The following is a 17,806-nucleotide window of genomic DNA, read 5'->3' as shown; positions in this document are numbered from 1 at the left end:
GCTCAATTAACCAATCTTACAGTTAGGCCATCTTGACATTAACCTTTACAGCAGGGGTGGGCATCCCAGTGCTACAAACAGGTCAGGTTTTCACATCTGCATCATGTGAACGCTTCTGGTTGCAGGAATGACAGTTTATTGGATCCTAACATTGAATATTTTGTGTGCTGGGTTTTACGTTGGAACCGTATGTGCCAAACAGAACTGAATAGGGTGAAGAAGCAGACTGAGTATGTTCATTTTGCCTACTTTAGAACTCTGCATGTCCAGTGCCTTCCTAAACAAATACTACTGAATGCAAGCACAGCATACTCCCCACTGTGCAGTGTACTGTACGCTGCACTGCTGCATCCTGTTTAGCAGTTCAATGACTGATCTCCCCCTATCCGTCTGTATACCTAAGTCTACAATACTTTAATCTCATTACCAGGGCCGCCGACAGCTTTCCCGGACTCCAGGACTAGAATCTAAGACCAGGCATCGCGTTGTTGAGCAGGGGGTGGAGGGGTTAAATGTTGTTCAGCTGGGAGGGAAGGTCCATGTTCTAACTCAGGGGTTCGCAAACTGGGGGCGCGAGATTTCCCAGGGGGGGGCACGGCAGTTACAGAGGTCCCGCACTCTCCCCCAAGACATTTAAATGAAATGCTGGGGGACTGTGCGAGGCCTCTGTAACTCTGTCTTCAGCGATGCGTCGCCTTGGTAACCCAGCATCAAATGATGCCGCGGGTCACGTGACGTCGCATTGCCATGGCAACATGACATCACATGACCCTGCAGCGTCATTTGACGCCGGAGCCGAGCAGGAGGGGGGATGCGCGAGTAGGGGAGGAGAGCAGGCATGGGGGCGCATGGGGGAAATTTTGCACACCCCTGTACTAACTATCACCATCAAGTCCCTCCCCTCTCTCCCCCCACTCTATTCCCCCCCCCCCCTCTCACCTATTCTAGTCCCATTCTTTCACTGCCCCCACTACCCCAGCTCTTTCTCACTCCTCTCCACTACCCACTCTCTCACCCCCCTCCTCCTCTTACTCACCCCTCTTTCTCCCTCTACCCGCCTCTTTCTCCTCTCCTTTCTATCTCACTTTTCACTCTCATTCTCTCCCTCCTCTTTTACCTCCCTCTCTACTCCCCCACTCTCTCTCAACTTCCTCCTTCTCTTATTCCCTTGCTCTCTCTCGCCTCTATCAATCCCTCTCTCTCCTCCCACTGTCACCAACCTCACCTCTCCCTCCCACCCCCTCCCCCCCCCCACAACCCATGAGCCTAACTGTTGAAAGGAAGATAGAGGCCCTACCTGGAAACAAGATATACAGTACTGTATGCTTACCCGGGGGTCCCACAGTGGAATCGGGGCCCGACGTCCAGCGGAACCTAACTACCGAGTTCTAACCGCCGGGCCGGGTCTACCCCTCCAGTTTTCTTAGCTGCTAGACATTGTGTTAACAGTCAGTGTGTTATGTATAAATAGTAAACTATATAAATACATAATGAACCGTGCTGAGCCAAATTATTGTGCCCCACGTGTTGCTATGAGCAGTCACCTACTTTGTATTCCTTCTTCCACTTCAAAAGCAGCTGTTTGATGCAGAAAACTATTAAGGGTATTGATAATATTATAATAGGAAGCATATCTACTTACAGAAGTGCTGCAACATCATATTTACCCCTGGCTGTGAGTGCTACTGTATCAAAACTGGTTCTGCCTTTGTTTTTGAATACTGTACATTCACTTATTTCTACCAAGACGTTGAAGAGCGGAAGGAGAGGATCGGTGAGTAAAGGCCCTGACTGAAAACAATGGTATTTGAATCAAGGGAGCCTTGTTTGAATCTAGGTGTCAAGAGGGACCTTGGACAGGTTCTATATCCCTGTACCTCAGGCGCCAACATTAGATATGATTCACTCCCAATAACAGTGTAAAATGGGAGAAGAAAAAACGAAAAAAATCGAAATATAGTGTAATATTGTAGTGATCCAAGTGATCTATCCATTGTGCTTGCAACAGTCTATGTACAGTACTGTGCGCACAGTCAGCGCCACATAAGGCAAAAATACTATTAATTTAACTATTATAAGTGGTTTGTACAGGTTTAAGCCCTTTAAACATATGGGGTTTGGGTGTAAGGAATCGGGGAACGCAGCCCCCGCGTCACGCTCCCTCCTTACCTGCAACCGCAAACAGCTCCGCGGATATCACTACACACGCGCGCACACCGAGAGGTACTTGTGACATCACGGGATTGACCCCGCCTCCCATTCACGTCACGTGACGGCGCCACGCGGCACACACGAGACACGTGTGCACCGCTCCCCAGCTGCGTGTAAACAATCACTAACCACCTTCATCCCTCCCAGCTGTCTCCTGCACCGCTCCACCTATCCCTGCCTCCGTTGAGGCCGCTCCTCCGCTCCCCCGCTCTGTCTCATTGGTTCCTATCGCCTATATACGCTCAGCTTTGCCACTGGCACTTTGGCTGAGCATAATTCCTTGTAGCCTGTGTTTTCCCACTTCCCTGTTCCTAGCTTTGTCTTGCCTTGCCTTGCCCTATATTGTTGCTGTTTGATTTCCTGTGTACCGAACTGGCTTTACCCTTGGACTCCACTCTTCTGGATTATTGAGCCCGGCTTACCTCTGACCTTCCGCATCTCTCCAACCCCTGACCACAGCACCCGGACATCGACTATTCTACTGGCTCCAACCCCTGACCACGGCACCTGGACATCAACTATTCTACTGGCTCCAACCTCAGACCTTGGCAAGTATCAGGACTGGTCTCCCATCTCCAATATTGACCCGGCTACCTTGACCCTCCGCTCTCCAGACGTGCCCCCGTTGCTGTGGGTGGCGTTTATACTTTCCCACCTCAGTACCGGGGTCCCGCCTTGTGGTTAGCATCAGCGTTACAATGAGTTGGCGGAAGTGAAGTAGTTGGAACACTAGGCATTGGAAGAAGATCCGGCTAAACAGCGGAGATTGGATGGTGCACAGCTCCGGAAAAAACAAGATAAGGCTTAATAGCGCAGCTGGTTAAAAGCAAGTTTGTTGGTTCGGCAAGATGTGCATAGCAGCAAGGCGGTATAAGAGTACTCCAACGCGTTTCACGCGCTGCAGCGCTTTGTCAAAGAGTTGGAACACTAGGAAGTACCTTTGACCTTTTCTCCTTTGCTGAGGGATATTTCTCCTTCTCCTTGGGACTGGTAAGGTTTTGTGACCACAAATGTGCGCCCAGGCACGGCCGAGTACAGCTTGCGCTTCATGTGGTGATTTACGGTTCCGCTGGCAGCCGGCTCTTTGGCAAAACCACTGGAGCTGAAAAGAAAGGTTCAAGTGAGGGATGGGAAGTGATGTCACATAGCAGATACACCACGAGAACACTACCATCACAATGCGTGTGTATAATCAGGAAATAAAGCCCATTAAAGCAGCAGTACAAGCTGCCGCTTTTTGTTTTTTTATTTTTTTATTTACCTTGCCCTTTAATATGTGCATGAATGCAAGCCACACAATGATAAGAAATTAGCTAAGTTGCCGATCGATCCGTTTTCCTGTGATCAATCGGCGAAGATTCGGCTCGGGGGTTCACTAAATGGCTGTCACTGTAGCAGAAGAGGACCAAAGATGGAAAGTTCTGTGGGGAAGATCATGTGACCAGGCAGTCACTAGATATAATTGAGCACCGCTAGAGAGAGGGCAAGGCTCAAAAAGGGGTGTGTGAGGGCCTGTTTCAGAAGAGGAAGGAGATGTGACTTTGTAAATGGTTGCTATAGAAACAAAAAAGGCTTGTTACATTATAATAGATTAAAAATGTAATTCAGATTTGTTAAAAAAAATGCTACAAATATTTTTTCATAATACAGATTTGATTTATTTAAAAAAAAAAACACACGTCGGATATTGCTTGTTCTGCAGCTTTAACATAAGTGAGTGAGTAGTGTGCTATTTGCTATTACTAGTATTATTATTTCATTGTTACAGTGTACCAACCACATATGCAGCACTTTACTGCAGTGGCAAAGTGATTAACATAGGCAAGCCGATTAACAAAAACGAAATCAAAAGATTACTCTGAGCTGATCCGAAATTGTAACCTGTCATTGCAAGAAGAGGCTGCCACGCCTCGTGGTGAGATCAGTGAGCTCTCTTGTGCTTCAACAGTACAAGCAGATCATAAATTCATTCTATGTCAGAGAATATTTGCACTTACAGTACAACAAACCTAAGTGTATGGCTTTCTTTTTTTCTCACATGCCTCCTCAAAGCATTCTCCTACCTGCTTGATGATGTATTTCCAATTTCAGTCATGGTAGAAAATGAGCGGCTACATTGTTTGCTAATTAAAATGACAAAACACACAAAACCCCAGCAAGCTCTAATTGAGGGGCTCAGGGGTTCCCAAAAAGAGCTTGCTGGGGTTTTGTGTGTTTTGTTAACTTATTTTCAGCTGTCTCAGCTGTCGGAGGTTAGTGGCTCCTCCTTCCCAGGTTTTAAGCCTGCCCTTCCCCACTTCCCAATCAGTAGGTCCTTTCATTCTACTGGATATAGATCCAATGGTGGTCTTTCTCCCTCCTAAGAGGTAAATGAGAATTTTAATCCTAATAGAGATATATTAGTATTTTATCTGGTAGTGTTAGGACTTGCGAACAGGTGTCTGCCTTGTCGTGGCTCGCAAGCTTACAATGCTTTGGCCAAAGGGTTAAACTAAATGACCCTTTTTGAACAGAATATATAAGTATTTTACTGTGTATTTTTGTCATGTTGGATGTAGCATTGGGCTTCTCTGTCGTCTGTTGTAATTAAAATGACTGCAGTGGTGGCCAAGAGCGATGACAGGTAGATATGGAAGAATTTGTTGGGCGAATTTGGATCCGCAGCGGATCGGCTGGTTTCTTTGGATCAATCTCAAAAAGTGCAATCCGCGTTTTGCAGACTTGTAAATTATTATTACCAATACACTCCGCTGATTCCGCAACCCGTGGACGGATTTGTAGAGTCCAATCCGCGGATTCCGCAATCCGTTGGCGGATTCTTAAGAATCCACCAACGGATTGCGGAATCAGTGGGTTGGACTCTGCAAATCCGTCCACGGGGTAAATCCAATGGCGGTTTTTCACGAATCCGCGCGGATTAAAACCGACCAAATCCGTCCGCGGGTTTTGCCCCGTGAAATGGATTTGGGGGGAAAATGCGAGAAAATTCGGGAGTCGCCCATCTCTGAAGGTACGCTACAGTTAGAGGCTCTGCTACTGTAAAGTATGTTTCTTTTTTCTAATGTGGCCAGGACCATTTTACCCAATGGGCAAAAGGGACAGTTCTCCAGGATCACCACACACGTGCGAGAGCGCTCAATGTGGTCAGCGGTGGGAGTTTCTATATTTTCATTCTTTAGATCGTCCTAAAGTAATGACTGAAAATCAAAAAAAAGGGGGGAAAAAATGTATGGAGATTGATTGATATATAATTTAGTTTATCAAATTGTATGGTATTTTCTTAAAAGCAAAAGGGTAAGCAAGCAGAGCTTCCTTGTTTCTACTTCGAGCAGGGCCCACCCTTAACACGGCACTGAGTGTGGCTATACCTGGGTGGGGCTGTAAAGTTGGTGAGGTTGTTAGCAGTACTGTATAAGGAACTCACGACAATCACCCATCAATTGACCTTGGCAGTGGGGGAATGGGTTGCAAACACACTACAGTGGTTCAAATGTCATTGGTAACATTTTCAAAAGACTATACCATTCTCTTTTCGATACCCAAGGAATGGAAAATATACTTCCGTTGGAACACAGCCGCATACTACAGGCTCAGCCCATTCGAGCAAAGCTCAATTTGTAGGAGTACCTGGGCCGACCACGTGGTTGTTTCTTTGATTCCTCCGTGTGGCGTCCTCTTGAAGGTGATCGGCTTCGAGCCCCGCGTGGGCTGCTGGAGCTGCGTAGAGTTCCCTCTGAGACCTTTTGTCCCTGCAGTGTGACAGTGTTGGCAGTGGAAGCGGAGAAGACCATCCAGTCAGGCAGTGAGAGGCTGTTGTCACTGTTGGCACGAAGGAGGACATGGGGAACAGACAGAGCTTTACCTCCTTCTCTACGATGGACAGCGTAGGAAGGAGATTCCTGGAAGGGTACTGGAAAACAAAATGAAGAAGCTGGGTCATACGTCAGTAATTTACAGGGTGCTATGCTAAGGAAATCTGATTTTTATTTTTAAGTGATGTGACCATGGCTAAAATAGCTGCAAGTATTTTTTATTACGTTATAATCCCCTCAGAACAGAGCATTACTGGCCAATAGTGCCCTGGCTGGAAGAGTTGATGGCCCGAGGCGAAGCCGAGGTAACCCAACCAGCCAGTAATGCCCTGTTCTGGGGGGATTATTACTATTATAGGCTCATTGTACTCTATGCTTTTTTTTCATAAATAATAGACACTTTAGTATAGCTATATTGATTTTTTTTATTAAGATAACATTGTAGATTTTGTTTTGAACTTTTTCTGCACTTATTGCTTTGCTTATTAAAATATATTTGTAGAGAGAGGTGACGGAGGGGAATGAGAGAGAGAGAGAGAGAGAGAGAGAGAGAGAGAGAGAGAGAGAGAGAGAGAGGTGAGGGGCGGGAGGGAGAGGTGAGGGGGGAGAGAGAGAGGTGAGGGGGGAGAGAGAGGTGAATGGGGGAGAGAGAGAGTTGAATGGAGGACAGAGGTGAGGATAGATAGAGAGCTGAGGTGGGAGAGAGTTGAGGGTGAGAGCGGAAGGTGAGGGGTTAGAGAGAGAGGTGAAGGGGGAGAGAGGTGAGGATGGAGAGGGGGGAGAAGGAAAGGAAATGGGAGTGGGAAGGGGATTACAGAGGGAGAGGGAAGAGGGGGCAAAGAGGGGGAGAGAAAAGTGGGGGGTTGAGGGGGAGAGGGAAGAGAAGTGGGGGAAAGGGGTGAGGACGGGGAAAAGATGGAGGGATGGGAGAGGAGGAGAGGGGAAATGAAAAGCAAATAAAAATGACCATAGCACAATGTATAGAAGTTGTGGAATTTTTTTTACTTTGTTGCAAGTAACAAAATTAGTAGTTAGGACCAGCTCCTGGCAGCACAAGCAGCTGTGAGAGAGACTGCATACAGTATGCTGCAGAGCTGTGTGTGAGTGGAGGAACGGAGGTGCAGCTGGTGCTTGGACCAGGAAAGGTACAGTATTTACTGTTTACAGTTTTAAATTTGGCAGTTTTTAATTACAAATTCTCTGGACGCGCCCCCTGCATCTCTGAAAGCTGAATTAGCAAGTTGCCCCAAATTCCGCCCATTGCTGAATGAATAATGCCGGGAATTTTTACCAATGAGAGAGCAGGGATATACAGTAATTTAGCCTATAATAATAATAATAATAATAATAATAATAAATAACCATAATACTGAAATACATTTTCCATAGATTGACCTCTTCATTTACCTTTATTACAATTCATTAATGTATAAAAATGTACTGTGCACAAAGGATTGACACTTCTTCACATACAGATATTAAAGCTGCAGTTCAGTCTTTTTTTTTTTTTTTATTTATTTTTTTACTTCAATAGTTTCATGTGTGCAATCTCTAATTACCTAAAGAACTGTATAGCTGCATGTCAATTCGTTCTCCATGTATTGATAGGCGAAATTTGGTGACATAATTAGTGACGGGATCTGTTTTTCTTCTGCTTCTGTCTCTCAGTGGAAGCTCATGAATATTCATGAGCACTCCTGCACTGACATGTGCTAGAGGGAGGGCAGGGCTGACAAAGGGGTGTGCCAGGGCTTGTGACAGGACAGGAAGGGGCAGTGCCTTAGCAAATGACTGTTAAAATAGAATACAAGAAAATTGGTCTTTCAAAGTTGTTGTTTTTAAAACAGAAAATGCTAAAAGTATTTTTTCTTACTACAGAACTGATTTATTAAAAAAAGAACACATGCAGGATATTGACTGAACTGCAGCTTTAAATCCCCAAAGTAGTGTATGTTCACGGCAGGATAAGGCATACGCACATAGAAAGGTGCAGCACATAACCAGTCAGGGGCGCAACCACACATTCATATTGGGGGGTGCAAAGTTTTTTGGGGGTAAATGTCTACATTACAATTCGTCCATAATGTCCATTCAGATCCAATCTGTGGATTAATCCAAAACCGCTATTGCATATAATCTGACGAGCGGATTGCTGAATCCACAGATTGGATCATTCAAATCCACCAGCGGATTGCTGAATCCACGGATTAGATTGTTAAAATCCACCAGCGGATTGCTGAATACGCCAATTGGATTGTTGGTACCTTTTCAAGACTGATTCGCTGGGTATCCATGTACCAAAGGAACCAGCCGTGACGTATTCAAATCCGCAAAAAAAACATTGCAGAAGCGGTCTTGGTGATCATTAATCTATAGGGTCCACCTACTGTAGATGCCAAGTCACCCTAACAAAGGGAGTTTTACGGATTGTCACCAACCATTTGCCTCACTGTACCTGTCATCAGGGCCACCAACAGGGGGGGACAGTGGGCACTGGCTTCCCGGGCGTCCCGGGCCCGTGAGTCAGGGGGGCACGGCCATGCGCAGGGCAAGCAAGGTATTCGTCCTGCTGCCTGTGGGCCCGCCCGCTGCCTGTGGGCCCGCTCATTCCCCACTCCCACCCCTCGGCTCCCAACGTGGGACGGAGGGGATGTGCCATGAGATTCCCCTGTGCGCGCCAAGTGCTGAGAGGGCGGAGGCAGTGAGAGGGAGGGCCGGGATGGTGGCTGGGCAGAGCAAGGAGGACTGGTGTGCTGTCCCTGATTGGAGGAGAGGACAGCCAACCAGAGGATAGCAGGGGCGGAGCCCACACCCCGGCGGGCCGGAGACATGTTCTGTGCTGTCTGTGTCCTGCAGGAGATAAGGTAAAGTACAATGTGGGGGGAGGTGGGGGTATATTTAATATGTATGGGAGTGGTGGGAGTATATTTTATATGTATGGGGGGGTGGGGGTATATTTTATATGTATGGGAGTGGTGGGGGTATATTTTATATGTATGGGGGTGGTGGGGGTATATTTTATATGTATGGGGGGGTGGGGGTATATTTTATATGTATGGTGGTGGTGGGTACATATTTTTATATGTATGGGGGTGGTGGGGGTATATTTTTATATGTGTGGGGTTGGTGGGGTATATTTAATATATATGGGGTGATGGGGATATATTTAATATATATGGGGGTGGTAGGGGTATATTTAATATATATGGGGTGGTTGGAGTATATTTAATATATTGGGGTGGTAGGAGTATATTTATATATATGGGGGTTGTGTGGGTATATTTTATATGAATTGGGGAGGTGGAGGGATATTTAATATATATGAGGGTGGTGGTGGGGGATTATATATATATATATATATATATATATATATATATATATATATATATATATGTATGCGGGGTGGTAGGGGTATATTTAATATGTATTCGGGAGCGTGTGTTTTTTTATATATGTATTGGGGGCCGTCGCAACTTTTACCATTGTGTCCAGTATTTTTGGACAAGTCATCTGGCAACCCTACCCACCAATGCTAAAAATTTATGTAGCCATGTATAAAAATGGTATACAGTTCTTTCTCATGCTGGCAGTAAAACTTGGTAAGTGGGAAGGATTGCCAGCATCAATCATGGAGGTTTGCCCTCACACCCTGGTGAGGTGTCATATGTACACAAGGGGAGGGGTAACATGCTCTGTGTCTACTATTAGTGACACAAGAGGTGTGGATTTTTCCTAAGGATATATAAGACACAGAACTGACAAAAGTTAGGAGTTGATCTGTATGGTTCAAGAGTTATGATTCAGTTCTGGAGGTCTGCAGCAGGAAAGGCTGTCAGACCTAGTCAATAGTATCTGCACTGTGATCAGGGACCTGACACAGGTGGTGATCTCCTTGCCAGGAGAGGTGACCCAACTCCATTGGGAGGGAAGAACTTTCTAAAGGGATGAACTGTACTACAATGAGCGGCTGAGTACGACCGCTGCGAGGGGCAGTCTGCTATAATGACAATAAAGATGCCCAAGTTCACCAAACACTTGCTGTGTGGGAGTGAAGTTCTTGCACAGGAGGAGGCACCACAGAGGAGGTCCTCATCAGCCACATCTTCCTGCGGATGCAGAGATCCTGATGAGGTAGAGGCGCTGCACTGGATATAGGTAGGACTCTAAGCACACTACCTCAGATGCCTGTCATGCTCATATCCCCACTACCATCATACGGGAGACTCAGGAGTCCTGTAAGCCAGCAGGTGCACCACAACATACAGACATGTAATGGGGACCGGTTAGACCACAGGGGCCAATCTGAGATTGGGTGGGTCCAGAAAAACTGTTACATATAAAATCTCCATTCTAAGTCTAGGTAGGAGGGCTCGCTCTCTCCCCGCCGCGGCTCCCGGCACCCCAGCTCGCTCTCCCCCCGCCCGGCACCCCGGCTCCGCTCACTCTCCCCTGCCCGGAAGTGGAACCCTGGCTCCGCTCGCTCGCTCTCCCCTTGCCCGGCACCCTGGCTCGCGTCACAACCGCTCACAGCCCAGTAGTGCAGCACTTCCGGTGCCTGCTGCTAGTGAGCGCGTGGGAGGCTGGGAGCGACAGTCTGCATAGGTTAGAAGTATATACCAGTGACTGTGTCTTTATTGTAATATTTCTTCAGATAAATAAGGGGGTACAGGTTGAGTTGTTTCACTGTACTGCAGTTGTAGCAAAGTGATGTTTCTCTTGTGAGGTATTGTAAAAGTTATATAAAAGATTGTTTTATGAATAACACTGTAACAGTAAGATGTCAGAATAAATTGTAAACTAGATATTCAGGGGATATTAACTATTTGTTAACAAATCGTTAATTTACATTTTTATTCATGTGAGTGATTGTGTAGGCAGGGCCCCGTGCACTGCTTTGCTCGGGGGCCCCTAATGTTGTTAAGATGGCCCTGCGCCGCCAACCTAACTTCCCTCACGTGCGCGCCCCAACCCAACTTCACCTGCCCCGGGCAACAGCCACGGGATTAGCCCGCCAGTCTCGCCCGCCCCCCCCCCCAGCCGCCCACCTCTTGCGTGCCCCCTGAGCCCACCTCTCGCGTGCCTCCTGAGCCCACATCACACCCCGGGCAGCTGCCGCGGGGATATCGGGGGCTTGGGGGGAAGCGACTGGGGGGCAAGGAAGAAGGAACCAGCACCCATCCAGTCACTCAAATGTCACTGTCACCCACCCAGTCACTGTCGCCCACCCAGTCACTGTCGCCCACCCAGTCACTGTCGCCCACCCAGTCACTGTCGCCCACCCAGTCACTGTCGCCCACCGAGTCACTGTCACCCACTCAGTCACTGTCTCCCAGTCACCCACCCAGTCACTGTCTCCCAGTCACTGTCAACCGTCATTCACCCATCTTCATTCACCCATCGTCATTCACCCACCCAGTTACCCAGACAGGCAGTCACATGTCTTTTGTTGAAAATATAAAAATAAACAGGTTGCACTGTAATGTTTTTTTCTGTATCACAATAAGAAAACAGTTAAGTAAAAGTTGTGCGCTAAAAGATATTTTTTCGTGGTAGGTGCGCTTTGGGTTCGGGGTGGGGGGGTGCGCTATGGGTTCGGGGGGGGCCTGCTCCTTTAATTTGTCCCGAGCCCCATGATTTCTGTAGGCGGCCCTGCCATGAGGTCAGATTTTAAGATATCCCTGTTTCTGTACAGCTGGCTCAATCAGTGGCTCCGTCAAAATAACTGAGCCACCTGTGCTGAAGCAGGGATATCCCTAATACCTGGCCTGTTGGTGGCTCTTGAAGACTGGAGTTGGCCTTCCCTGCTCTAGGTGGTGTTTGTTAAAAACCCTTAGTTTGTGTTGTGGTTGCTCCATCGTTTAATGACTTAATAACCGGTGTCCACCAGGCTAAATCTGAGCATAGATCTTACCTATTGATCTTGGATTTAACCCTTTGGAAGCCTTATGACATATTCATGGGGTCTGGCACTTCAGGGGCCAAATGACATAGTGGCTACGTCATGGGCTTTCTGCTAATTTTGTGGGTGAGATCAAGATCTGCGCTCCGGTGGAGCACTGAACGTGATCTAGCCAGCAGAGCAATGGGAAGGGAGGATTCCTCATCTTCCTTTAACAGTATCCGCATTGTCGCGATCACTCTAAGGAGCGGTCACGTGACTGCAATGTCCTGGGTGGTCTTTGGCGCTATGGTGCCGGGGCCCCTAAGGCTCGCAAAAGATGAAATATTGGTCACCAAAACACCAAACTATGGAAATAACTAATGCACTTAAAGTGGTGATTTAGCCTTTTGAAATGGTGGTGTTATTGAAGTCTGTGTATGCAGAGGACATTTGTACAGGGGTAAGTGGAATAAAAATTAGGTTTGTTTAAAGCTGCAGTCCAAGCAAAATCCTACGTGTGTGTTTTTTTGTTTTTTTAATAAATCAGTTCTGTACTATGAGAAAATACATGTAGCATTTTTTTTTTTAAACCACTCTGAATTACATTTTTAATGTATTATAATGTAACAAGCATTTTTTGTTTCTATGGCGCCAACCTAACTTCCCCCCCGCGCGCACCCCAACCCAACTTCCCCCACGTGCGCCTCCTGCCCCCGGCAACAGCTGCGGGATTAGCCCCCCCAGTCTCGCCCACCCACCCACTGTCATTTGCCCACCCCCCAACCCACTGTCATTCTCCCACCCACCAACTCACTGTCATTCACCCACCCACTGTCATTCATTCACCCACCCACTGTCATTCACCCACCCACCCACTGTCATTCACCCACCCACCGTCATTCAACCGTCATTCACCCGCCCACCCACCCACTCTCATCCACCCACTCTCATCCACCCACTCATGCAGGCAGTCACAAGTCTTTTGTTGAAAATATAAAAATAAACAGGTTGCATTGTAATGGTTTTTTCTGTATCACAATAAGAAAACAGTTAAGTAAAAGTTGCGCGCTAAAAAATATTTTTTCGTGGTAGGTGCGCTATGGGTTCGGGGGGGAGTGCGCTATGGGTTCAGGGGGGTGCGCTATGGGTTCGGGGGGGGAGGGTGCACTATAGGTTCGGGGGGGGAGGGTGCGCTATAGGTTCGGGGGGGGGGGCTGCTCCTTTCATTTGTCCCGGGCCCCATGATTTCTGTTGGCGGCCCTGCCTGTCATGCAATGTGGCATTTGATGGCATTTGTCAAATTTGTGACTTGAAATTTAGTGTAAAACATCACAAATGTGAATATAACTCACAAAAGTTAATGGAAAAAAGATCACAGCACAAATAACATGAAGGTCCCGAGACCAAAAATAGTAAGGTGCTGGCCAAAACAATCAGGGGTTTTTGATTGTGACAAACACAGATGGTGAACAGAGTGACCTAGATCCCTATTAGCATGCACTCATGGTGCACAAGTACAATTTACAAGGATAAATATCCACTGATTTAACAGGTGTCCCACTACCCCAATGAGGGTATAACTACCGTAACAGACAAACAGTCCGTATAAAACAGAAAATAACAAAACTTTAATGTTGACAGATAGTCACGCCGAAACAAGTGTAGGTATGTACTGTACATGTGATTTAAAAGAGGAATAAAAAGGATCCCCTGAGGGGAGGGTGCCAGATCTTGATAAACTACTTGGAAATATTAATGTATGGCAACAGAAACCTGACTTTGAGACGCTAGAAAAGAAGCTAAAAACTGATCTCGAGAAACTGAGGGCAGACATTACTGATAGGAAATAGCGTAAGTTTAGGAGCGATTTAACTGACTTCAAAGACAACAAAGTATTTAGACAGAAGTTTAAACGTTTTAATCCCACTAAACAGGCAGGTATTGCTCAATCCTCAAGCGAATGTGAGGCATCACAAAGTGATATTGAGTCAGACGCCTCCTCCTCACGTGTTGATCATATACTTCCCATTCTAGTACAAAGACCAACTACATCTACCCTCACTACTACGTCTTTTTTTAGAACGACTGGGCCTCAACCACAGTGTGCTAGGACCAGAAAGACAAGAAGAGGGTCGGGCAGAGTCACTAAGAGACAGAGGGAGATGGGGGTATATAGGAAAGGGGAACAAGAAAGCACCCAAGAGGGGGCAGAAGACAGGTCACAAGGGATCAATTTATCTAATAGGTCCATAGATAAGGATCATATTTCAGTCCTATCAAGGGGTCTGACATTTTGCCCTACAGGTAGGCTTGACAAATCTGAATGCATTAAAGATCTTAATTTGTTTGCACAGAAGTTATGCCTACATACGTTTTTCACACGCCGCCAACAGCTAGCTACCATCAATACCCCACTGGAAGGTTTTGATAATAGAGATCATGCCCTATTACAATTGCTGGAGAGTCTTATTGAAACAAATGAACGTCCATTGGGTCAAGGGCCCTTTACCAACCTAAAACCAAAGTCAAGCTTCACACCTCCCATTGAATCTCTCTCTAATGTCGATGTTTTTACAAAATTGGTAACTCAAGAGATTATGTCAATTAATGATAGGAACAGAGGCCATAACCTTACACTAAGTGAACACACTGCTTTGATGGATCTGGCAAATGACATTGTTATCAAACCCTCAGATAAAGGGGGCAATGTTGTCCTTCTAAATAAAGAGGCTTATGTGAAGGAGGGGCTGAGACTCCTTTCAGACACAAAGTGCTATCAGGTTTTGACCACCGACCCTACCAAACAGTTCTCAGAAACAATTTTACAGGTACTGAAAGAAGGCTTGGACAATAAAGTTATATCCAAGAACGAATTTAACTTTATGCTAATAAAAAATCCCACGGTTGCTACATTCTACTACCTACACTGGCGACACACTTTATTCGAGCTCGGCTAGTCCCACGAATTCGGGTATACCCGGGTGTATTGAGGTTTGTGACTGTTTTCTGCCCGAGTGCATTGAGGTATTTTTCAGGCAGGGATTGAAGCATTTTATTCCCGCTGGCTGCAATACTGCACAGTATATATATATATACTGCATTACAATTCATGAATTTATGCCATCTGGTAGACACGCGAAGCATTGCAGCCTATTAAATCCTAATCATTATCATTTAACAGATCAGCCGCCCGTCAGCCAGGCATGAACCCAGGCTTGGAAGGCAAATGCAACGGGGCTTTTCAGAGGTGAGGAGCGGCGCATTCCAGGTATCTGCCAGGTACATACCGGGTATTTGCTCGAATAAAGTGTGTCGGTGCAGTACCAAAAATACATAAAAATAAGGATCCCCCACCGGGGAGACCTATTGTATCTGGTATGGGTAGTTTAACATCAAACATAAGCATATATTTGGATGAGTTCCTGAGACCTTTTGTGGGATCCCTTCCATCTCATCTTAAAGACACCACTGATGTTCTGATGAGGTTGGAGGATATTCAGGTTGAACCCCATGTACTATTGGTAGGCATCGATGTAGAGAGCCTGTATACTAGTATCTTGCATGAAGTTGGATTACAGGCCATCTCACATTTTCTTAGGGCACGGGATACACATTCGGGCCAGCACAATGCATTTGTTATGAAACTACTTCAATTTACCCTCACGAATAATTTTTTCCTATTCAATGAGAAAATTTACCATCAGGTACAGGGTACCGCCATGGGCACCGCCTGTGCTCCCACCTACACAAACCTATATTTGGGATGGTGGGAGGAGACGATGGTGTTCATGGACGATTATCTTCAGTTCACGGCACATATGCTGGTTTGGATTAGATATATAGATGATATACTACTTCTGTGGGATGGCACGGAAGATCTACTGATACGGTTTATTAACACACTAAATACCAATGATATTAACTTGAAACTTACCTACCAGTCAAGTGCCCACAGTATCGACTTCTTTGATATTTCCATTACTAAAAACAGGGAAGGTTACCTTAAAAGCACAATCTTTCGTAAACCTACAGTACATCTACTAACAGTCTTCTTTGGCTACCAGCCATCACCCCTCTCACATGGTCAATAGTATCCCTATTGGCCAATTTTTGCGTTTAAGTCGGAACTGTTCCACTACTACTGAATTCCAACTACAGGCAGTGGACATGAAGGGACGCTTTATAGAGAGAGGGTACAGCAACAAAGTGGTAAAGCGGGCGTATCGCAGGGCTTTGTTAACATCTAGACATACACTCCTTGGGCAACAACGGGTTCCTAAACCATTGGGGGATACTGTCATTAGATTTATCAGCACCTATAATGATAAGTGGGGACAAATACGTCAGAGCCTGTCAAGGCATTGGCACATTTTGACAGAAGACAGGGACCTACAAAAGGTCTTAAAATCAACCCCCAATATGGTGTGTAGGCGGACCAGGAACATTCGTGATATCCTGGTACATAGCCATTTTAAGAACACACGTACCAGGACCTGGTTAGGACCCAAACCGAAGGGGTTCTATCCCTGTGGTCATTGTACGGCATGCCCCTCCATGATTAAATCACAGAATTTCAAAGACTATAACAATTCCCACATATTTCCCATCAAGATATTCATCAACTGTCTCACAACTGGGGTCATTTATTTGATCACATGTGTGTGCAAGCAACAGTATGTCGGTGAGACACACAGGCCTCTCAAAGTTAGAGTCCTGGAGCATCTTGGCTCGGTACGCAACAAACGGGATACACCTGTAGCGCGTCATGTAAACGAAATACATGGGGGCGAGACAGGGGTTCTATCATTTCTAGGTATCGAACATGTACCATGGGACCCCTGTAAGGGAAACTGGGATCGCAAACTTTTGCAACGTGCATGTAGATGGATTCACACACTGGGCACGAAAGCACCATCAGGCTTGAATGAGGGTTTCATTTATTCCTCATTCATTTAGGACGAATCATGTTCATTTCCATTTATTTCTGTAAACTGGGGTTGAGGAAACCAGGTATACAGTTTAATTTTAGAGATCCGTTTTGATCCTTTTGGGGCGGGTCGTGTAGGTCAGTACAGTCCTATGACACTGATATACAATTTCTTCTTACTTACCTCCTATCTAGCTGATTTTGGTCATATTATATGGCCAATAGTGTGTGTATACTTAGCTACACCTCCTGTTTGGGTTCATGCCAATATGTATCCCTGGGTACAAGTGCCTAACAAAGGATAATGTATACCACGGCTGTTATCATTAACATTCTGATTAGTTTAATTATCAATGGCTATGTGGGGTAAAGGGAATTAGGTATACAGCTTAAAACAAGAGACCTGTTTTGACCCCCCCTTGGGGGGCGGGTCGTGTAGGTCAGTACATTCCTACAACAATCATGACATACTATTCTTGTTATGTTATACCAGATTACCATTAGGAATTCCCTTTCCTCTTTCCCTCTATACTCTGATTACACTACACTGCCAGTGAGAAACTATATATACCTCTTTACGTTTATGTTATTGTGTATGTCTGTTTTGGTTTACTTACCTATTAAGGGATGGATTGTGTCACTAACAAAGCTGTTACCAATAATTGTATTAGACCACTACTATGATTGGTCTTGTCATACTAGTAACACCCACTTTGTAGGGTATATACTATGCATGACGCGACCGGTATGTAGCTCCTCCCCCTGAAAAAGTGTCTTGCGACACGAAACGGCGTCGGGGTGCAGTGACGTCACGGTTGTGGCGCCTGCGAGCGGGACGGTGCTCAGGACGGTGGTAGCGGGAGACCCTCTCACCCTGCTTGGAGATACGGTTGTATATTCAGACACTGCTGACATTGTGGTGCTGCGGCTGCAGCTTTCTGATACCACTAGGTCCGAGGTTGAGTGCTGCGGTGC

At 46.1% G+C, this 17,806-nt stretch overlaps 1 protein-coding gene across 4 annotated transcripts in view; it reads right to left on the bottom strand.

Moving 5' to 3' along the window:
- The window catches only part of SHANK1 (SH3 and multiple ankyrin repeat domains 1), a 278,275-nt gene that overhangs the window by 115,624 nt on the left and 144,845 nt on the right, over positions 1 to 17,806 (bottom strand). For all 4 annotated transcript variants that reach the window (XM_075605770.1, XM_075605769.1, XM_075605773.1 and 1 more), the window contains exons 11-12: positions 5,839 to 6,121; positions 3,150 to 3,313 (exon numbers count right to left, since the gene is read on the bottom strand). In XM_075605770.1, the coding sequence (XP_075461885.1) occupies positions 3,150 to 3,313; positions 5,839 to 6,121 (447 nt within the window). The remainder of the gene's footprint in view (positions 1 to 3,149; positions 3,314 to 5,838; positions 6,122 to 17,806) is intronic.

Source organism: Ascaphus truei, chromosome 6, assembly GCF_040206685.1.
Source record: "Ascaphus truei isolate aAscTru1 chromosome 6, aAscTru1.hap1, whole genome shotgun sequence".
NCBI lineage: Eukaryota > Metazoa > Chordata > Amphibia > Anura > Ascaphidae > Ascaphus > Ascaphus truei.
The sequence above is the reverse complement of the archived record's forward strand: the minus strand, read 5'-3'. Positions and strand labels throughout refer to the sequence as shown.